At 40.4% G+C, this 22,492-nt stretch overlaps 1 protein-coding gene across 7 annotated transcripts in view; it reads left to right on the forward strand.

Annotated features, from left to right (window-relative positions):
* The window catches only part of DIP2A (disco interacting protein 2 homolog A), a gene marked incomplete at its 3' end in the record, with an annotated part of 77,790 nt that overhangs the window by 48,751 nt on the left and 6,547 nt on the right, over nucleotides 1–22,492 (forward strand). For 2 of the 7 annotated variants that reach the window (XM_084208929.1, XM_084208932.1), the window contains 24 exons: nucleotides 213–323; nucleotides 1,071–1,194; nucleotides 1,452–1,561; nucleotides 1,972–2,074; nucleotides 2,979–3,043; nucleotides 3,361–3,454; nucleotides 3,845–3,964; nucleotides 4,613–4,727; nucleotides 5,632–5,771; nucleotides 11,828–11,964; nucleotides 12,414–12,494; nucleotides 12,693–12,820; nucleotides 13,796–13,910; nucleotides 15,050–15,251; nucleotides 15,377–15,486; nucleotides 15,610–15,690; nucleotides 16,734–16,857; nucleotides 17,127–17,248; nucleotides 17,559–17,670; nucleotides 17,879–17,988; nucleotides 18,098–18,228; nucleotides 18,739–18,907; nucleotides 20,061–20,231; nucleotides 22,329–22,358. In XM_084208929.1, coding sequence (XP_084065055.1) covers nucleotides 213–323; nucleotides 1,071–1,194; nucleotides 1,452–1,561; nucleotides 1,972–2,074; nucleotides 2,979–3,043; nucleotides 3,361–3,454; nucleotides 3,845–3,964; nucleotides 4,613–4,727; nucleotides 5,632–5,771; nucleotides 11,828–11,964; nucleotides 12,414–12,494; nucleotides 12,693–12,820; nucleotides 13,796–13,910; nucleotides 15,050–15,251; nucleotides 15,377–15,486; nucleotides 15,610–15,690; nucleotides 16,734–16,857; nucleotides 17,127–17,248; nucleotides 17,559–17,670; nucleotides 17,879–17,988; nucleotides 18,098–18,228; nucleotides 18,739–18,907; nucleotides 20,061–20,231; nucleotides 22,329–22,358 — 2,805 coding nt within the window. Of the gene's footprint in view, nucleotides 1–212; nucleotides 324–1,070; nucleotides 1,195–1,451; nucleotides 1,562–1,971; nucleotides 2,075–2,978; nucleotides 3,044–3,360; nucleotides 3,455–3,844; nucleotides 3,965–4,612; nucleotides 4,728–5,631; nucleotides 5,772–11,827; nucleotides 11,965–12,413; nucleotides 12,495–12,692; nucleotides 12,825–13,795; nucleotides 13,911–14,811; nucleotides 14,889–15,049; nucleotides 15,252–15,376; nucleotides 15,487–15,609; nucleotides 15,691–16,733; nucleotides 16,858–17,126; nucleotides 17,249–17,558; nucleotides 17,671–17,878; nucleotides 17,989–18,097; nucleotides 18,229–18,738; nucleotides 18,908–20,060; nucleotides 20,232–22,328; nucleotides 22,359–22,492 lie in introns of those variants that run through there. The other 5 variants (XM_084208930.1, XM_084208931.1, XM_084208933.1 and 2 more) reach the window with 5 other exon arrangements.

A 22,492-nucleotide genomic window follows, 5' to 3' on the forward strand; every position in this document is an offset into this window, starting at 1 on the left:
AAGCCTTGTAATAAAATATTGTAATAATATATTGTGAAATAATCATTACTGTGGCTTGTAATAATACACTGTCTCAATATTTAGTATTTCTCTGCCTGGTTATCTATGAACCTGGACATTGTTGTGAAAATTTTGTTCCACAAATTAAAAAGCAGCCCACCCTCTCTGCCAAATGACAAAAAAAATTTTCTTGTTTTACCGTATTTTTGTAGGTAGCTCTCGTATTTCCTAATAGTGATCCGGTTATGTTTATGGTGGCATTTTATGGATGTCTCCTGGCAGAACTTATTCCTGTCCCAATAGAAGTTCCACTGACAAGAAAGGTAGGCAGATACATGCAACATTTTTATGGTTTGATAAACAAAGTGTATGTCTGTGTGTGTGTATGTCTAAATCCTGCAGTCCTTACATGGGGTCCTTCAGAGCCTGCTCTTTAGAAAGCATCAGGTGGACTGCTCAGTGTGCATTCTGTGCTTGGAATTATATTCAATATTCAGTTAAGGAAAGGGGGAAGTAATATTAAGCTTAATTACTAAATATTAAGTAATTTAATTATTTTAGGGTATGTAATTGTAGAAATTATTTTAATTCGGTATTTTCAAAAATATGTGCGGAAGTATTTCACTGAGTATATCAGAGAAAGCTTGTTTTTTCAGCTCTGATGCTGAGTAATGAGGCAGGCAGAGACACCATAATTACTGAAATACAGGTATAATCCTTCACACCTGGAGATTGCTAGGAAAGAGCTAAAAAGCTATAGGCTCTGCTCCTCAGGGTCTCAGGATTCAGAAGCAGCATCAAACCAGATTTCTGTTTTAGCAGAATTTATAAACATCCTATTGGGTTGTGGAGGGATGTACAGCCTGCTTTTCTTACTAGATCTGCTGCAAATCTTAGCTGGTACTAAGCAAAACTTAATTTTCTCTGTCATTTAAAGGTCTTATAGGATTGGCTTTTGTTTTTTCCTGAGATATAAATTGACTTAATGTTTTCTAAACATGAAGAAATTACAGCAAACTGTCCAAGAGCTTTGTTATTTGTAATTTTGGTATTTCTTTGTTTCTCTACAGGATGCTGGCAGTCAGCAGATTGGGTTTCTTTTGGGCAGCTGTGGAGTCACGTTAGCTTTAACCACTGATGCCTGTCAGAAAGGCCTCCCAAAAGCTCAGACTGGCGAGGTGGTGACGTTCAAAGGTGTGGCTTTATTTTTTATGGGATGGATAAAAAGCAGATATATTCATTGTTGCTGTCAAACTTCAGGTTTTGGGTTGCTTGCATGGTTCTTAGACATAAAGAGCTGCCTTGATTGTCATGGCAGTGCTTTGTGCTGTTTCTTCCTCTCCAGCGGGGGATTTTGCTTTTGCTTGCCTCATATCATTATCCCTGAATACTGGGGAAAAAACTCTGATGTTTGGAACTGTGCTGACAGTATATTTTATTTTTCTTTGAAGGCTGGCCCCGTCTCATTTGGTTTGTGATTGATGGGAAGCATCTGGCAAAACCAGCCAAGGACTGGCATCCCCAGGTCCGGGATGCCAGCGCCGAGATTGCTTATATCGAGGTGATGCAGTGTCATGTGCTAACTTCTGTGGTTACTCTGTCCTAGTTTATGTGATCTCTTCTTCCTCTAAACTCTGGGTACAATAAAAGAGACACCTATAATATTTTAAACTGTGAAACAGGAAATGTTTCCATCAGGCTCCCAGGCAGACTCTCAGTTGAGTGACTGTGTGGAGTCAGGTTGAAGACTGGGGATAATCAGCATTTTGGGATCCCCAGGACAGTTTAATTGGACTAGAGAAACAGATTTTGTGCCATATTAATGTTTTCTGTGGACGTAAATATATTTTTATGCTAGCTTTTTGAATTTAAAAAGCTGGGTTTGTTTTTGTAATATGTTTTCAATTCACTACTTTAAATTTTCTTGGTTTTGCTGTTAATCTAATGCTTGCATACGCTTTCTCTTCTCAGTACAAAACAAGTAAAGAAGGCAGCACAGTGGGCATTACTGTATCTCATGCCTCCATGCTGGCACACTGTCATGCACTGACTCAGGCATGTGGTTATTCAGAAGGTAAGTTAGATAGGTGTAACTTCAAAATGATGCTGACAGCTTTGCATCTTCAGACAATTCATGTTGCATAATCATGTCTGCTGTCTCCAGAGAACTTTAGATACAAGAATAGTCACTTCAACTGCAAAGGGAAAGACAAACTTCCTCATTCATAAAGGGTGTGATGTGTGAAATAGCATTAAGCCACCTGTGAAAATGTAATCAAGGAGGGGATCTTCCTCTTACCTAATCATGTCCCACAAAAGAACATCTCCCCAAGGATGTGAATACAGTGAGAGATCTGCTTGTTTGCAGCTGTTCTTCCAATGAACAGCCAAGAACTGCACTTGATTTTGACCATCTGTATAGACTTAATCTGTGCTACCATTTAACCAGTATTTTCCTGCATCCATCCGTCCTACTTCAGTGCAAGATATCCCTCAAAAATCAGGTTGAATCCTTGACTTAAAATCTTTGATTGTTATTTGGTTTTTTGAATCACATAAGATACTCAAATTCCTCAGAGAAAAATATTCAAGAAAATTTAATAGAGCCATGGTGATATTTCTTACTGGCTCTAATTCTTTCAAATACAGATTAACTTTTTCAGTTCAGCTGAAGAAGTTTGCTTCAAGACTAAATTTTCAGTCTGCATAGTTCATTGGCAGATGGAAAGGGTATTGTAATGACTCAAGATGTTAAATACCTTGTAATATTCTAGTCTAGTAATCATAATTCAAAGATGATTGCAACAAGTAAAACAATCCACTTGGACCTTAAGCGGCCTGTTTGTTATGGGCAACAGAGCCTTGGTTTCTTAGCAGTCATGGAAGTTTCAGAGTTGCTTGAACAAATATTTGTAGTTCTTAAGTATTTTTATAAATATGCTATTTTAAAATCTGATATTTTTTTCCTTTGCTTTCAGCTGAAACACTAACAAATGTCTTGGATTTCAAAAGAGAGGCTGGCCTTTGGCATGGAGTGTTAACGGTGAGTATGGCAAGAAGGGCAAAAAACTGCAACACTTTGCTTCCTTCATTGGTAGTGTACTGGTATCAGAATGAGGCTATAAATTAGTCTTTTCTCTCAAATGGTTTTTGTTTCAATATTTATATTTTTCAGAAACTGTTGCTTTTTTAGTAACTTATGTAGTGTATTTTTTCAGTGTATACACATAGTTTTCACTGCCAGTTAACTGTAAAAGTTATGCTGTAGCTGTGATGATAGGGGGGTTTGTTTAAGTATTGTTACATGTTCTATATTTTTTAAGCCACTTGGAAGTTTATTTTTTAATCTCTTTCTTGTAGAGTGTTATGAACAGGATGCATGTCATCAGTATTCCCTATGCATTAATGAAGGTTAATCCACTTTCCTGGATACAGAAAGTCTGCTCATACAAAGGTACCCTAAAGGTTGTTTTAATTCACCCATCTCTTTTTGGGTTATTGAAAACAAATTAAATTGTTTGTGCAAAATGCCTTTGTATCACACTGATTACCCCATTTCAGTATTCTGTGTGCTCCTAATTTCACTGATGAGTGATTTTGATGGCTTCTTCTGAGAGACCTCTGAAGAATCTCTGTTTCTTAGTAGCAAACATTCAAATCCATCTAGAGATATTGAGTGTACACGTGTTATAGTAGTTGAATATTTGGTGTTTGTTTTCTACATTTGTAGTGTCATAAATTTTGTGTGTAGATTTGTGTAAATACACAAGAACACTTACATAATTTTATAATTGGTCTTTATTTTGTTCTGCACATGCAGCATAATTATTGTTTTGACTTGCAGCCCGTGTAGCAGTAGTAAAATCCCGTGATATGCACTGGTCACTTTTGGCTCAGAGGGATCAGAGAGATGTCAGCCTGAGCTCCTTACGGATGTTAATAGTGGCAGATGGAGCCAATCCATGTGAGTATGGATGCGTTTCCTGAGCGTCAGTCTTGCCAAGATTTTGTTGTTGTAAGTCCTGTGTCAGAGCTAATGCTTGGGGAGTTAAGCAGTTTGTTCTGTAGTAAAACACTATTTGTGTGCCAGTGCCACTGCTTTTTCATTACATTCATTTGCACTTCTTGGCTATAATTACCAGTGGTAATTCATTTTTTGAACTTCATGTTTTCATTAGTGCTCTACTCTTCCATGAATTGACTTGAATTGATACCTACATGATATACCTACAACACATTAAGTGCTGTGACCTCTGTAAGAAACAATCAGATAGGAGCTGTATAAGAGGTTGACATAAAGTTACCTTTAGTGACAAAGGATTCTGATCCCTGCAGGACTACTAAGTGCTGCTGAGTGCTGCCAGAGGAGGAGTATGCAGTTGGGAGTTTCATTCAGTATAGTTGTTAGTCACTAGAAGTTCTTTATGCAAATCTACTCCCTTACAATGAAGTGGAATGCCTTTCAGACAGTTTGAAAGAGTATTTGGTTTGTACATGAATGCCACAGTATTCATGTAACTGAGCTGAGAGTGAGCACACACTTTGAAATCCTGCAGCTCAAGCTTTCCCGCTCTTAGAAAAATGTTTCTGATTATGTGATGGTTCTTCCTAGGGTCAATATCTTCCTGTGATGCATTCCTGAATGTATTTCAGTCCAGAGGTTTGAGACCAGAAGTAATCTGTCCCTGTGCTAGTTCTTCAGAGGCACTGACTGTTGCTATTCGCAGGTAATTCCCTTTTCTAGAAGTGAACTGAAGCTTTTCTTGACTATTAAAATGTGTCATAGAATCACAGAATGCTTTGGCTTGGAAGGAGTTCAAACCCCCTGCTGTGGGCAGGGACACCTTCCACTCCACCAGGTTGCTCCAAGCCCCATCCCACCTGGCCTTAAACACTTCCAGGGATGGGGAATCTCATGTTAAGGTGATAGAAAATACCATAACCCGCAGAGAGGTGCCCAAAGACCTAGGCAGAGGAAATGTGAAGCTCATAGGTGTCTCCTTCACTAAAGGATGGGTGATTTTTTACATTTTCTTTAGAAAGTTTAATATTTTCTAAGAATAGTCAGGCAGAAGGTGTTTTTTTCATGCTTTGGGAAAGTTAGGTCACATCCTCCCCAAAAGTATTGGAGGGCCTTTTAAAATGCCCCCAAAACTTATTTATTTGGGAGGAAGAAGATGGTGAATCCTCAATCAATTGCTTATGTACAGTGGTTTGTAAACAGGGGCCTGAAATACAAAATAAAATATTTGTAGCTGGTCTAAGAAATGCCATTGGATTTCTGGAGATAGCAAGGGATGCTCTGAGAAAAAGAAATACTTTAATTATTAATAGACAAATGGATGGGATATGCTGGATTTTTTTGATAGCAGTGCTGATCAAAATGTGCCTTTTCAGAATGGCAACTTCAAGAAAACTTGAAACAAAAAACTTTGAAATTTTGGAGAGTTTTTGTTTAGCTCTTTCTTCATTTAGTTACTATAGAAGTCTTGAACTCTTGTTTGTTCAAAGTGAGAAACCATTCTTCTTCTTAACCTTACCAAGCCTGAGAAACCAGCAGAATGGTTTTAGTGACCCTCTCACCAGTATTGGTCTGTTGATTCATATCTAACTGGACTTTCTGTCTTCCAGACCTTCTGAACTGGGTGGCCCTCCTCCAGGAAAAGCAGTGTTATCCATGAATTGTCTGAGTTTCGGCGTGATCAGAGTGGATACAGAGGAGAAGTTGTCGGTGTTAACTGTGCAGGATGTTGGGCAGATTATGCCTGGAGGTAGGAAAGCATTTTGTGTAGGTTTCAGCATATTCCAAACAAGCTATCTTTGTGTGCATGGAATAAATAAAAATGTTAAATCCCTTTAAGGTAATATGAGTTATATTTTGACACATTACCTAAACACATGATGGATTAGAGATTCATGCTCAATAAAACTGAATGACCATAGATTTTGGTGTGGGCAAATGCTTTTGGCTTGTTGCAGAATTGGTTTTGGAATGGACTGGAGTGGAGTGGAATAGAATAGAATATTTTGGTTGAAAGGGACCTCATGTCAGACCCTGCAAAGGTGATGGAACATCTAATTCTGGAAACTATTTTCTCATGCCCATGGAGAACAAGAAAGTGATCAGGAGTAACCTGGATTAACCTATTTCCTAATGACATCTGTTTGCAACACTGTGGTTCCTGAATTAGGTAGAGCTGGGTATTGCTCCTCAGCCCATTAACTGAAGCAAAGAGACTTTGTCTCATCCTTGTTGCTCTCACTTGAGATCCAGCATTTGGAGAGGAGAGCACTCTGGAGAAGGTTAGTAAAGGTAGGGTGCCAAACCAGACCTAAGACTGTGAACAGTGGGATGAAGGACTGGCCACTTGGTGCCATCTACTCCAGCTTTTAGGCTGGTAGTTCCCTGACACTGTCTGTGCTACTACCTTCAGGCCCTGTTCTGACCTGCTCTGGTGTGCTTGGAGAGGATGCAGTACAGATGTTTGGAACTCTGCTCACCCCTCAAGTTTATTATGTAGTTACCAAAGAACCTGATTGATTCTGGTCATGCCCTTGGCACCTTTGGCTTTGCTATTCTTGGTCTCCTTATGAACTTCCTGCCTTGCAGAGCTGTGGTTCTAAAGCCCTGCTCTCTGTAGAGCGTTTACTCAAGGTAAAGATAAAGTGGAGCCTCAACTTGTGTGATTTCAGCAACAACCTCTTCTCTGTACACCAAAGCCCCTGATAGAAATAAGAGGAGGTAGACAGCTTCCCACTCTGCTGATGAGAATTTCAGCCATTGTGTGCCAAGTCTCATTGGCGTTGTTTAATTTTCCTTATTATCCCCAAGAGCCCTTTGCCACCCCTGTCAATGGTTCAGTTGTTGTTATTGAACTTAATTTCAGTAGATCTTCCTTTTGCTGAAGGCTGAGCAGAAGCTCTGCACTTCATACCAAAACGAAGCAGAAAAGTAACTTGGTTGTTGTGTAGCTTCTCTCAAGTTTTTCTTTTGTATTAAGACCATTTGAAGTTGTTTTGAAACTCCATAATAAATTCCAAAAAACAGTGATTTTTCTGCTTCAACTTGAATACAGATGGCATCCACTGCTGCTGTCTGTTTGGGGTGTCCACACTACTGCTTGAAACCTCACTGACATTCACCTGTGCTCCCAATGGTTTCCTTAGATTATAGGTTAGACACAGGCACGTGAAGGGAGCGAGTTTGCATGCCCTTCAGGTAGTCATGAATCCTTTGGTGAACTTTCTGAGCTTGAACTCAATATTGCTGCTGTTCAAAAAAGTGGTATTGGATGCAGGATTAATTGAAATCTTTCTTTGGATCAGTTTATCTCGTGTGGCTCCACCTCTATGGCCCCCCTGCTACCAAAAACCAGGCCATGCAAAACCAACACAGGATGCTCCAGGCTTTGCTGTAGGCTTGCTCTCACAGCAAATTGTGCTTGACTACACTAAGATATACAGCTGCTTGCAGCTACTCTTCATATTCAGTTGTTGGAGCTGTGAGTCCCCTGGGTTAATTTTCCACAGAGCATCTGCTCAGTGGCAGGTTCAAGTCTGCCTTAAGATGTTGGAAAAGTTCCCTGTATGCTTATGGCTAAGGAATTTCACCTCATGAGTTCTCAAAACCTTAGGAGTTGTCAAAAAATACGTCTCTGTCCTTGTGAAATGCCTGATGGAGTAGTCAGAGGGATGTGTGAAAAAAACCTTCTCCTTTGTCAAAATCCCTTGGAGCATTGTCTGGCAAATCTGGGGGACCCTTCTGGATTTGAGGGCCACTGGCAGGCAGTGATAATGCTACCATTACTTTCTACATGAGTAAGAAGCATCAAGTGACTTGTCTGATGAGTGAGGGGAGAACAGTAAAGTGTGTACTATTAAGGGCCTCAGAGTGATATGACTTGTAATTGATGGCTGTTGCTATTTTAAAATACAATAGTAAGTGGTTAAACTACTTGTAGGTTAAGCAGAATTTGGGCAACTTAATTCATTAACTCCTTTAAAATTCTGACTAGCATTGAGCTGTCAGAATCTGAGCCAGATTTACTTCAGTTTATCCACATATGAAGAATTCCAGCAGAAGTTTCCCTGTACATTCCCTAAGTCAGAATATGCATTATAGATTTCATTATAAAGGATAATTGATAACTTTTGTCTCTTAAAAAAATCCTCTGGAGTATGAAGGAAGTCATAAGACTAGCAGCTACTTGCAGGAGTGTGCTAAATGAAAAAAATTAATGACTTAAGTAAATTAATAGCTTAGTTTCAAATGAGTCTGCATGTACATTCTAACAGTGGAGACACTTGTACCTTACTTGGTAAGATTTATGCTTTCTCCTGTGTAGTATTCATGGAGGGTGTGCCCTTGTCCATTCTGGCTTGGTGTTTGGCATACAGGAGAGAGCATACCACCACCTGTTCATTGCCCCTCTGCTGACTGATGAGTCTTGCTCTTGACCTGCTTTTGGTTTTGTATTTCTTTCTGAAGGCTTCATTCCATCTCCTGATCCCCACTGAACTTGGAAGTCTGCCCTAGCCTTTCAAATGTGACATAGGAGCTCACATTCCTGAATTTCATTTGGAAATGGTCAAGCCAAATGGTTTTGATCTCATTACCTGTGAAGATCTCTGGCATGCTTTATTCAGGAACTACCTGGTTAAAAGGTCACAGATAAAATGTCTGCTCACACCCTCCTTTTCTTCAGATCTTTTTCCTGAGATGCTGAGCCCACCTGCTCAGGGGATCTTACTCAACTGAGCCATCAGCACCAGGGTCATGTCACGTGTCACTGCTGTGTAACTCATAGGCCATTCTTGATGCCACATTCCCTTCACATTCATTATCTACCATGAATGCCCGTCACCAGACTCTCAAGGGAAGTGCCAACATCCACAGAGAAATCTTCTTCTCAAAGATAGCATGGGAATTCTTAAGAAAAAATCTGGTATGCATTTCCATGGAATCCTATTCTAGAGGAATGATGTTTTACCCCACCTGTTGACCATCTTGGGCTGTTTTGCATAGTTTCTGTCTGGGACTGGCATTGCTAAATTTGTCTCCTCAACAACATCCAGTTCATTTTTTCAAATTGGACTGGTAAAGATGGTAGGGAGAGTGCCAAACCTCTTTTCTACTGCCCATTCTCAGTCTCCAACTTTCACATCAACTGGAATGTGATTGCTGTGTTATCTGTCATCTTGAAAGCATATAATACCTTAAGTTTGAGCCTGGATATGTTAACTGCAGTTAAGTTTGTCTCCCTTCTACTTCCCAGCTAATCCTTTCCATTCTTTTACTGGGATCCTTCTTGTGTTCTTTCTTTGACAAGAGCTACCAGTCTTGAATCCAAAAGTTCTAAGTCCCTATAGCCTCTAATGATACAAAGGTTGGTTCCTAGAAACAATGCTGCTGCAGCAGCTACTTTGTTACACTCAAGCAGAAAACTTCACTTTGGCATCAGATCTTGGGCTTCTGCAAGATCTTCTGCAATGAAGAGAATCATTTTCTGGATTGTGACTGCATTCAGTATCTTTTCTAGAAATTTAGGGAGATGGTTCCAATTTCCTAAATGTTGGGATGCTCACATTGTTTCCAGCCCATGGATGTCTTGTATTTCATTGTTTCTTCTGTCCATGTCTGAGCAAACATGTGCCCAGGTTCTGGTACTTACCACAGTGCATCTTCACTGCAGAGGGGTCTGGTTCCTTTACTTCAGTGGAAAGAGTTGTTACAGAAGAACTTGGTGAAGCTTTCAGGTTTTTTCTTTAGATTGTGGGTTAACAGCACCTCTTTTCCACTTAGCCCTTAGAATTTATCATATTCATCAGATCTCTGTTCCTCAAGGCTTCAGTCTGTCACACAGTGGCACAACATCCACTGCAGAACAACTTCTCTTGGAGACTTGTGCCAGTGCACACTTGGGATGAGGTGTTGTCTTCCAATTTAAATATTACACTTTGGATGCTCATGTTCACCTCCAGAGTCTAGATTTATGTTCATCCTCATCTAGGAAGCTGGCTTGCTTTATGCCTATTTCCCTTTCCAGAGGAGCAGGAAGACATTCAGGTCTGCTTTTGATATTGTGCTGTTTTTCTCAAGGATGAGGTTTCTCTGGAAACCCTGGAAATACCTTCCACAGTGATTTTAGAGGCATTTTTTTCCTGGCATTTTAGTCTTTTTCCTGAGGCTTTGTGCTTCTAGAAGAGAAGTTCTTCCTAAAGACTGTAATGCAAGGGTAGCCATTGTGTATGGATCCACTATGAAATGCTGGAAAGGGAAGAAGAGAGCACTTCCTGACCCTCATCAGTACCTTTGGTCACAGCCTTCTGCTGTACAGGCCCCTGGCATTCTTCTTGCATTCCTGCTGTGCTAGTCTTGAAACATCCAGAGCTGAATCCAGTCTTTGGTAGGGCATCAGCATCATCTTTGCACAGCAGGATTCTCATCCCCTGCCAGGATATTCCTTGGCAGGTTTGACTGCTGCGAGTCACCATCTGTCAGAATGTACATGTGGACTCATTTGAAGAAAGCAAGCTTTCCTAGCAGGAATCTGTGTTCTTCGTGACGTGCAGTCCACATGTACATTCCCATCCCATCTGCTTTTCCCTTCTCTTTAATTCTTTTTCAGATGCAATGCTGTTGAGAGAGACTGAAATGGTGGTAGATGCACTCTCTTGTATGTCACACATGAAGCAGGAAAAGGAGGAGAAGCGAGAGTAGAGGCTCCACAGATACTGCAGAAGGGCAGCCTTGCAGTATAACCTGGCAGGACAGAACTGTGCCTGCTGTTAGAATGTACCTGTAGACTACCTGTATCATACATTGGTTACTGGTAAGTATTTTTTTTTTACTTGATCAGGGTGATAGGGTTGTCCTTTGGCTTTGTGGATGGAGCATCATTTAGGGACTGCAGGCTGATCCATTGGTTTTTCCATGTTTGTGAATGCAGTGAGGGCTGTACATTTGTTAATGCCCACAAACTGTGCTTTGCTCAGTTACTAACATTTCTCTTTGCATCATTGTTTAAGTGTTACATACAGAGTTCTGATGTTTGCTCAAGTTGTTTCCTGTAGTAACAAACTATTTTGTCAGTTCCAATTTACCACTGAGTTTTATTCTTTCCTCCTAAATTGAAAAATGTGGGGTTTTGCATGACCAGTAGTTCATACTGTAGGTTTTAATTCCAGACATCTAGTTCACACATAAAATGTCCAGAAACTGGACCAGAATTTGAATAGCATCACTTTACTTGGTTACACAAGGTTATCATTGCATGGTTCCAAGCAATTACTAATAACTGCTAGTTGTTCTGATAGGTAGTTTTTATGAAACCAAGATAATTTAAGGTTGATCTGTTGGTAGGGTGAATAATGGTCTCACCTTTTCAGACCCAGGATGTTGGCAATTTGAAGACTTCTCTAAGGTTTGAAAATGTACCCACAGATCTATTTCACCAGCACTCCTTGGTCCATGCAGGCAGCAGAGTTGGCTTTGCCATGTTTATTTTGTATTGACCTGGGTAGATTTATTGATTTCTGTCTTGATCTTGAGTCTTACACTCCCTCAGTCCATTGTGCCTTGGATTCAGCTGCAGCTGATGTGGAGGCTGTGAAGTGCTGTAAGAAAAAAGCACTGCATTTGTGAACTTAATCTTGGAGAACAGATTGCACAGGCTGTCAAGAAGCTAAAGTGAGCTCTCTTACATGCTGTGTTTTTGCTGTAGCTGGTGAATAATTGATACTAAAATCTTTGTCAGTGGCAGAGCACCACGTGTGTCAGCAGCTGCAGCAGACTAACACTGTCATTCTGTGTTCTTCCTCCATGCAGCCAGCATGTGTGTTGTAAAGGTGGATGGGACTCCTTATCTGTGTAAAGCTGATGAGGTTGGAGAAATATGTGTGAATTCAGGAGCAACTGGGACAGCATATTTTGGCCTCCTCGGAATCACCAAGAATGTATTTGAGGTTTGGATTTCTTTTTAATTGTTATATTTCTAGTATTTCTTCTTGTAAATAGAGTTATTTTTTCCTTAAAGGTCTTTTGTGTGTGTGTTTTATTGTTTGGTTAGGTTTGGCTTTTTAGTTAGTTAGAAAAAAGCCCTGGCCAGGTACATTTTGCTTCATTCATAGAATCATTACAAGACATTCTGTCTCTTACAACCAAAAATATCAAGTCTCATCTGCAGTCAGCTGCTTCTGTATTCCACAGTCCAGTGTAATGCCTATGTGAGCATTTAAATTTATCTTAGCTCTGAATTAACACAGTGGTCTTATGTGTAGTTTCCTGAAGGCATTTCAATCTTTCTGCCCATGTTTTTCCTTGCAGTGGTACCTCATTTCATGTATTCTGGCAGTAAAGGAGTGAAAATCCTTATCAGTCCAGTGAGTGTCTGAATCCTTCTGTGTTCTTCCAGGCCATCCCAGTGACGGCAGCTGGCATGCCTGTATCAGACCAGCCCTTCACAAGAACAGGATTGCTTGGCTTTGTGGGTCCTGTAAGTGTGAACAAGTCCTCAGGGCTCTGCTTTGTCCTGACTCCCAACTCTAAAGTGAATGCCCTGAATTCAGCAGAACTTTGTGTCGGGGCACTGACCTCCTAGAGGTCTCGAGAGTATTGTTGGCTTGAGTCAGGCATGTATTGCCAGGTGTGAGGAGGTTTTTCTGCTCTCTTTGTAATCCTTCCTTCTTTGCAGGACTATTTGGTGTTTGTGGTGGGGAAATTGGATGGCTTGATGACAGTTAGTGGCCGCAGGCACAATGCAGATGATGTGGTGGCCACCGCGTTGGCAGTTGAACCCATGAAGTTTGTCTATCGGGGAAGGTGAGTGCATTAAAAACTTTAACACTGCTGGTGGGGCTTCGTTGCTCTTTTTTTAACCCACAGACAGTCACCAAGTGACACAGCACACACAGGAGCAATGCATGTGAACTTTTTTATCTGTGTTTTATAGGAAAGTTAGCACTGGGTTGTGAATTTGGTTGTTCCTCCTAACTTGAAAGTATTGACACCCTGATTCATGCATAATAGATTTTAAATTACTTTCACACAGTATAAAGGTAGATCTTAAAGTGTCTGTTTAAAACTTATTTCAAAGCTTCTCTTAAGACTCTCCAAAGAAGCTCATATGCTGGATGTAAAACACTTCTGTCCTCTGAGCCTTTTGGGTTGCTGAGGAGGAGCTGTGCAGCCTGTTCTAAAGACCAAACCAGGCTGCTGAAGGACCCTCAGATAATGTGTTGTATCACCAGCCTGAGTGCTCTTCAGTGGTCCATGGCTCAATGTCCAGATGGAGATCAATGACGAGTCTCTCAGGGTTCAGACTGGGACCAGCCCAGGCTGAGGCATTATTAATATTTTATCCTAGAACAGGCAAGCCTAAAACTAAGGTAATTCCCCATGGGAGTTAAGTATTTTTCAGTGCAAGCACCTGGTGATCAGTAATTTGGCATAGTTGTCTTCCAGAAGGGACATTGTATGTAGGGGCTACAAGTCTAGTGTGCATGATGGAGTTCTGTAGGCAAGGTTTGCACAGCCCCTACATGTATGGAACTTGCCTGTCAGACATGTGCTACATGGGTGACTGCAAATCCACCTGACCCCCAGCCAAAAGCAATTACAGCAAGGAACCCACATGTGTTCTAAATCTTCCTGTGATTTTGTGATGATCTGGCATGAGCAATGCTTGTGTGTGTGAAACAGTGCCATGAGAGGTTGCAGCCATTCCCATGTGATGATGAGCCATGCTCTGTTCACCCTGTGTTGCATCCTATTATTCTTCTGTCCTTTGTGTTTTAGGATAGCAGTGTTTTCTGTGCCCGTTTTGCATGATGATCGGATAGTGCTTGTGGCAGAGCAACGCCCTGACGCCTCAGAGGAGGATAGTTTTCAGTGGATGAGCAGGGTTCTACAGGTAGTCAGTCTGTCCTTTTCTCTTTCCAGGTGAATAAGGCTGATGCATGAAATGAGAATATTAGAGCTTTTCTTTTCTTTTTTTTTTTCCATAAACAAAACTTATCAGTATAACCACAGAGAGCTGTAAGAAGATCATTTTTTCAGGGTTCAATATTAACAGAATTTTGAAAAAAGTAAGACTTTCTCTCAGAATGTATTTTTAACTTCCTACTACTAGGATTCTCAAAGGCCCTAAAGGTGATGGATTTTGTCCACCATCTACATGTCTCTTCTGATTTCATACTGAGAGTTACCTCTGAAAAGATTCACAAGTGTGCTGCCAAGTATCAAAACAGCCCCAAAAGCTTTTTTATCACTGACAGCCTTGTTTCTAGATCTGCAACAACAAGTATTAAAACTTTTCCCCTTAATTCTTTTACTGTATTTTCCTGGGGATGAAGGACAGGAGGAAGGGGAACTGTGGTAGATCTGCATTTGCAGATTGTAGAATTAATCAGTTCTCAGGAAGTGAAAAAGGAGAGATCAATTATGGAAGACTCTGGGGACAACTGAAGGGAAGGATCCAGAGAACAACTTAAAGGAAGTTTGCTCTTAAGAGGAAGGCAGTTGAGTAATAATGGTTTCTGTCTAATTTCAGCCTTCTTATCTTTTTGGAGAGAATATCTGGTATTGGGAGAAAATATTTTTGTTTCTCTTTTTAGAAGTGTCATAGCTAAAAGAGACACTTAAGATTTAGGCAGCAAAGATACTTCCCTCCTAAATTTTGTGAGTTTTATGTTCTACTGCGCTTTTGTGATTGTGCCATACATGCTAAATTTGCTGTGATATAACTTTGGCTTTTGAAAATATCTGCACTTTTTGCCCACTTTTAAGAGACTTTCCTAATCCCTGATGTGCAGGTGGCATCCCCTTGATAGAGGGCACAAGCAAAGTCCTGGGTCTGCTCCTGCTCCCATTGAAGTCATGGCACAGCTTCTATGAGTTCAGTGAGTGCAGAATTGGACCCTTTATTTGCAAATTGTGGTGCAAGTAAAAATTTTAATGTTATAAATTAATTGAATTCAAATTCTTGCTCTAGCTACATCCCAGTCGATAATGTGGAATGTTTGTTTGTTTCTTTGTTTAATTTCTGTGAAGGCAATTGATAGCATTCACCAAGTAGGTGTGTACTGCCTTGCCTTGGTGCCAGCCAACACTTTGCCAAAGGCTCCACTCGGAGGAATTCATATTTCAGAAACCAAGCAGCGCTTTTTGGAGGGTGCTCTGCATCCTTGCAACGTCTTGATGTGTCCCCACACCTGTGTTACCAACCTGCCCAAGCCTCGGCAGAAACAGCCAGGTGAGGAACCCAGAGGATGTGCTGGTTCTGCCAGACCTGTGTTGTACAGGGCACCTGCAGGCTGGATTGGTGCTCGTTTCCCAGGTTGTTTTTCCTCATCTTGCACTGCTCTTTTCAAAATGCAGATGTGGGTCCTGCCTCGATGATTGTAGGAAACCTCGTAGCCGGCAAGAGGATCGCACAAGCCTCGGGGAGAGATGTTAGCCAGCTGGAGGACAATGACCAGGCAAGAAAGGTGACACTGGGGTCCTGGTATTATTAAATATTTGAATTAGCTTATTCAGAATGAGAGAAGATCAGGAAATAAACCTGAGGCACTTTGAGTGAATTTGAGTGTCTCCTTTTTCTTTTCTTTCAGTTCCTTTATTTAGCAGATGTTCTTCAGTGGAGAGCTCAGACAACTCCAGATCATCCACTCTTCCTTCTGTTGAATTCCAAGGTAAGATGCACTTTAGATCATACTTGGAGATTAAGACCAAAACAAAAGGTTATTCAATTCTAAGAAAATTCCTTCTAGAAGTCTTCTCCTGAAATGCTGCAGATTATTTTAATGAACCAGACAAAAATTGCTAGTTAGTAAGTAGCATAAATTTTTCCACTTCTGGAATTTTATGTCATATGTTTTATTCCACTTCTGGAATTTCAGTATGCATTCTGCCTAGCTTAAAACATTGCAGTAATTACATTTCCTGCCAGAACACAACTGTTGTCATATTAATGGAAGCCATGATTCTGTCTTCATTCCTGAGCACAAACGTTAACTGTAAATCAGAAATGGAGAATTTCTGATAGAAACATCTAGAGCTTAAATAGAGAGTCCTTGGAACAGCTTTGGAGTCAAATTTTCCAGGAGCACTGTCACATCCTGCAGGGGATACTGATGCCTTGCCCTGGGCTAGGATCTGCCCTCAAAAAGGATGGCACGTAGAGTGACAGTAAGAGCCCAGAGACAAATTTGATCTGCCTTGTGCTGTGCTGTACTGCAGACAGAAATCCTCCAGAAAGTCCAGCAGCAGTCTTTGGGAACTGAAGGATTTGTAGGTCTCATTCAGAAGGGCAAAAGAGTTTAGGACATAATTCCAACTTTCTAACTTTCCTTTTGAGACTGTACTTTAGCAAAAGAAGTTGTTCCAATGTTGTTATTGTTAAATTGGTTTATTCTCTCAGAGTAAAAAAGATTTTGAGGGAGGTTTTCTAGTATGAAGCAGCCCTTTCCCAGATCACTTTGTTCAGGCGAGTTTTACCCTTGACACAGAAACTCTGCAAAAGGAAACACAAAACTTGGGCACAAAGAAAAATTACCTGTTAGTGAACACCTTTCTTAAATAGCTGAGGACTAATGAGCTACCATGCTATATGTTGGTGTATTCACGTGTCTCCAGGAGAATCCCTTGTGGTTTACCCCTTTTCGTGTCAGTATCCAAGTCACTGAGCTGCTGCTGTTCCTGTAAAGGTTTCTGCTGTCACTTGTCTCCTCTGCAGGGTACTGTAGCCAGCACTGCCTCGTGCATCCAGCTGCACAAGAGGGCAGAGAGAGTGGCAGTGGCACTGATGGAGAAGGGACGGCTGAATGTTGGTGACCACGTGGCCCTGGTTTACCCTCCAGGTAAAGCAACACAGCAAAACCCACAATCACACAGCACAAGAAAAGAAGTTCTGTCAGTTAATTGGATGGGAATAATTTTTGTTAGCTCTTAAATGGAAAACATTTTAAGCTGGGTGTGGAACAACCTGTTGATTTGAACCGACACTTGTGACACAAATAACACTTGTGACAATTAATAACACAAATCAGTGTGTATTTTGATTTTGGTGAAAGAGTTTGGCCTGTTGATCTGATAAAAATGGCTTTAATTTCACAAATATCCTTTCCAGGAGTAGACTTGATAGCAACTTTCTATGGCTGTTTGTACGCTGGCTGTGTTCCCATCACTGTCCGCCCACCTCATCCACAGAACCTTGCTACCACTCTGCCCACTGTCAAAATGATTGTAGAGGTAGGTGAGACATTCCTCTCCCTGTGCTTTTGGGGACTGATGAATGGTTGATGCAGCCTACTGAATTGCTTTGCCACAGTCATTGTAAAAATAAGCTAGAAAAGAAATATTCAGTGTGCTGTGGCTGAGTCAGTACTGACTTCTTCAGAAACTTACTTTAAATAGTCTTTTATTGTTGTGATTTATTTTGTTTTGTTTCCAGTTACTTTCTTCATCATCTTACTGGTTATCTCATTTGGATGCATATGACATGACTTTGAGCATGCACTCCCTGGTTTTAACAATGGTCTTAATGCTTTGCCTTTTGCAGGTCAGTAAGTCTGCATGTATATTGACCACCCAAGCTATAATGAAACTGCTCAGGTCCAAGGAGGCTGCAGCAGCTGTAGATATTAAAACGTGGCCCACTATTTTGGATACAGGTACAGTAGCCAAAATGGAAATAGTTTGAAGAGCGATATATTAATTTTGTTTAATTTTGCACAACTGCCTGATTTGAGTGTATATGCTGTGCATTGCATTAAAGTAGCTGTCCAGAAACTATATGGAGGATCTGATGATAATGCTGTACAGATACATTTCTTTCTCAAAATAATATGGTACTCTCCTCTACTTATATATTTTAAATAGATGATATGCCTAAAAAGAAGCTGGCTAGTGTTTTCAGACCTACATCTCCAGATATGTTGGCATACTTGGACTTCAGTGTGTCTACTACTGGTATATTAGCAGGAGTAAAGGTACAGTAACAAGAGATAATCATGTGGTATTCCTTTACATTTATAAAGAAATCTGTGAAGCCCTTTTTCTAGAAGAAGGTCCCTGAGAGGTCCTGTTTTCCTCCTGCAGATGTCACACGCAGCTACAAGTGCCTTATGTCGCTCGATAAAGCTGCAGTGTGAGCTGTACCCATCCCGACAGATTGCCATCTGCCTGGACCCCTACTGTGGCTTGGGCTTTGCACTCTGGTGCTTGTGCAGGTATGGCTCTGGAGCTCTGGCTCTCCTCACCTGTTCTCAGCCCTCTCTAGAACCCCAGGGAGAAACTGTCAAAGAAACCCAAATTAACCTTTCTATCAGTAGTTCAGAAAACACCTTTTGTGATAAGAAAATCCATTTAAGTCAGTTAGTTACTGGAGTAACTTCAGGTTTGCAAGTGGAATTAACTGCATACCAGATTTAAGGAAGAAAACAAGAAGGACTTATCTGTCTGTTTCACATTAAGTAAATCCTTTTAAAGTGTTTTGAGATTAAACCATATGTTTTGACAAGACCTTTAAGGTGTTCACTGCAAGATTAGTATGCAGTAAGAAAGACTGCTCAAGGAAGCAGTTATATGTTTCTTAAAATGAGTGAGTCTTGACTTGTTTCAACCAGATACCTTCTCTAATGCAGCACATCTCACAAAGCTGCAATTTTTTTGCCTTTTAAAACATGCCATATTACATAAATTAATTAAATTTTCATGTTCCTATCGCTTCCTCTTCCCAGCATATATTCAGGTCACCAGTCCATCCTGGTGCCTCCTCTGGAGCTGGAGAGCAATGTGTCTCTGTGGCTGTCTGCTGTCAGCCAGTACAAAGTGCGTGTCACCTTCTGCTCCTACTCCGTGATGGAGATATGCACCAAAGGCCTGGGGACACAGACTGATGTTCTCCGGGTGAGTGGGCTTCGTTTTTCCACATTCTGACAGAAATATACATGTATCTTTCCAAAAATACTTCATTTTGGCTTGGAGAAGATGAGGTTTTAAGTGTTCCCATAAGAGCCTTCCATTATGATTTGATTTTTGGGGAGTTTTGAGACTGCTGGAAGATTCAGCTTCCATGTTTCTGGTAGAGGGAAAAAAAGAAGTCTTATATTTTCAGTTTTAGTTCTTTGTGCAAGCTCTGTGCCGCTGGATGTTTTTGAGATTTTTGGCAAAATACATAGCAAGCCTATCAACTTGTTTGTGTCTGAGACAAGGAAAAAACCCAACACCAAACAAAAAAAATCCCAGAGAAATCACATACCAACAGAAGAAAAAATCCCAAAGCCTCACCAAACACAAAAAACCTTACTCAAAACAGCCAAAAGAAAAAGCCCCCCAAAACTCAGCAAGTCTCACTTACTTTCAGATATCACTTGATACCAAAAGTGTTAAGTTCTAAAATGGATATAATCTTCCCTGTCCTGAAGTGTTCCAGGCCAGGTTGGATGGGGCTTGGAGCAGCATGCATAGGGACTGGAATGAGATGAGCTTTAAAGTCCTTTCCTTCCCACCCAAAGCATATGCTATAGGATTCTTTGAATCCTAACAACATCAGTTACACTCTAGTACATCTATTTATTTTTGAGGGGAATCTCTCAACTCAGATTTAAATTTCCTTAAAGAGAAAGGAGCATTCCCACAGCTGTACTAACTCAGCTGCCCAGGACTTCCACTGGGAATGTGGGGCAGCTCCTTCACAAAAAAGTGATTGTATTGTAAGCTGTCAATAAAGACAAAAAAATCTTGTTCCGCTGGACCACACCAAAGGAAGTCCTGGCCCACAGCCAGTTGCTCCAGGTTCACATTCACATTGAGAGGAGCTGATCATGTCTGGGACACCTGAGCCAGCAGGTCCCTGACCAGCCCAGCCCTGTGGCTAAATGATATTTTGAGGGTTTTTCAACTCAAAATGCTGAACGACTGTGTTGCAGCTACACGATGCCTGTAGTGTTAAAACAGCTCATGTCTTACTCTAGTGCTTTTAAAGCCATTCTGTTGCACAAATAAACCACAATTGCTGCCCTTGAAGTTACAGTGTTGGTTTTGTCCCCCACCCTCCCAGATGAAGGGGGTGAACCTGTCCTGCGTGCGCACCTGCATGGTGGTGGCCGAGGAGAGACCGAGGATCACCCTCACCCAGTCTTTCTCCAAGCTCTTCAAAGACCTGGGCCTCTCTGCTCGTGCAGTGAGCACCACCTTTGGCTGCAGGGTCAACGTAGCAATTTGCTTGCAGGTGAGGTTAAACTGCTTGTTCCTTACACAGAATCTCTAGGGGCTTGGTAGAAAATCATCTTCAGGTGAATACATTTCTTTTTCTAATGAACTAGAGCTCCATTGCTGGCTTGCTTCATCACCAAGTTAAATTAAGCTCTTTAATAAGATGTTTAATATTATGTTGATTATGATAATTTCACTTTTCTGTACTAATTGACCAATTGATTTGCTTTTCTAATCCAGAGGGTCAGTACTAAGAAACTTGTTTCCTGCCTACTATGCATTTAATAAACAGCTTCCTGTACATAAATATTACATGCCACAAGCAATGCTGTTTCAGCTTTTCTGTGATTCAGATTTTGTCTTGTTTTGTATAATGTGGAATTAAATGGAAGACAAAATTTCACAAATAAGACCCAGGAAAACTGACACTGTTGGCAGGGCTTTTTTATTTTTAAAGATCTCAAATGAGTATTAGCAACATGCAATTTTTGTCTCACCTTGTGTAAGAGCTGGACTGTTTTTGGTTTGGTTTTTTTTTTTTTTTTTTTTTTAACTTTAAGTTGTGATATTGGAAACTTTGAGAGGGAGGATATGCCCATAAAGTACTCAGCCATGCTTCACAGTCTGGAGATAATGACATTCTGTGCATTCTGTGGGCCAGAACCACCTTTGATAGTTTAGTATTCAGCTGATAATAATCTTTTATGTGTAATTTAGTCAGATGAAATCTAACTTTCCTTAATGAGGTATTTCTTTTCCAGTCAGGAGATTTTAAAAAATACATATATTTTTTTTATATATATATATATCTATTCCAAAACTTACCTGAAAAATCAGCTGTTAAGTCAGCACAGGCTAGAAAGTGGGAAAAGCACCCTGGAGTTTGGAGCATGCTTGAGTTAGTAAAGCTGTGCTCAGGTTTCAGATGAGGCAGTATGTAGCTTTGTATGTGGGAAATATCTTAGGGGGCACATGGATTTAGTATGTGTAATTGTGAATTTAATTTCCAATTTTATTGGTGTGGATTACACTTAGTAAAATAGGATTCTGTGAAAGTTGCTGCTGTACTTCTGCAAAACTTTTTTCTTCTTTTTTATTTTTTTCTTGGTGCCCACTAGATGAAGAAAAGCCTTTTTATCTCTCAGAATATATTACAGTGTTCTAGTTTTCCTACAAGAGAGATATTCTGGGACATGAGTTACTTCAATATGTTGCCATTCACAATTGTTTCCTTAGTTTCTATAGTTTCTTTCACAATTAAAGAAGAAAGGATTTTTAACAAGACCAAGTTAAATGGTTATAAAGAAATGTCAGAATGATTTTATAAAATCAATAGGTGGAAAAACAGGAAGGATACACATGAAATCAAGATGACTGCAAATTAAGATTTTAACATTGAATAAAGCTGCCAAGTGTGAAATAATAGCTTTCCAAATTGCCTGTGTGAATAAAAATTTCAAAAGCCAGTTTGGGATAAAGGGGTGAGAAACAGTTTTTCTGCAAGATACTGAATGGCAACATGAAAAGTACTCCAAAAAACCTGGTGAGGAATACAGGACTGCTGGGCAGTTAAAGTTCCCATTCTTTTTATGCCTTTTTTCATCTCTGTTTTCCATTCTTGAGACCCTTTTTAGTGGGAGGGTTTTCTACCCCTTTTCCCCCATTCTTCCCCCATTCCTCCATTAGACTTTTTAAATTGGATTTAAATGAATGTAAATGAATGACCAAACTTTTGATACAAATTAGTAGGCTAAATACATGTCTTCCAGCCCTGCTAAACTGGTTCACTGAGGTGTTTCTGAAGCTGCAAACAGTCTTACAAGGGAGAAGGGGTTTATTATAAGGCAGTATGAGTTGCTGTAGCCTTCTTTTGTTACATGATCTGAGATTTGCATGTTTCCAAAAGAACTACCTAAAAAGTGCCAAGCTCTTAAATAATCTGAAATGGAAATTTTCCTTTCATTCTAAAACAGTGTAAGTTTTGTTTTCTGTCTTACTGTGTGTATCTTATGTTTCCAGTGCCTCTTTGTTTGTATTTTCTTTTTTTCCCCTTTCTCTCTGTTTCCCACACTTTGATGGCCTCTGTTACTTCTGTTTGTGGTCCTGCTGTCAGCCAAACAGGCTGGGCAAGCTGGCTGAACAGGTATAGTGATGCATGTGTGCTTGTCACGTCCTAAAGTCCATCTGCTTCTGCAGTGTTAGGGACTAGGCCCACATAGGTTTGTGCTTACATCCTTTTGCACTGGCTATGTGGGTTATAGAGCAGGTGCTTACTCC

Source organism: Fringilla coelebs, assembly GCF_963513975.1.
Source record: "Fringilla coelebs genome assembly, chromosome: 7".
Taxonomy (NCBI): Eukaryota; Metazoa; Chordata; class Aves; order Passeriformes; family Fringillidae; genus Fringilla; species Fringilla coelebs.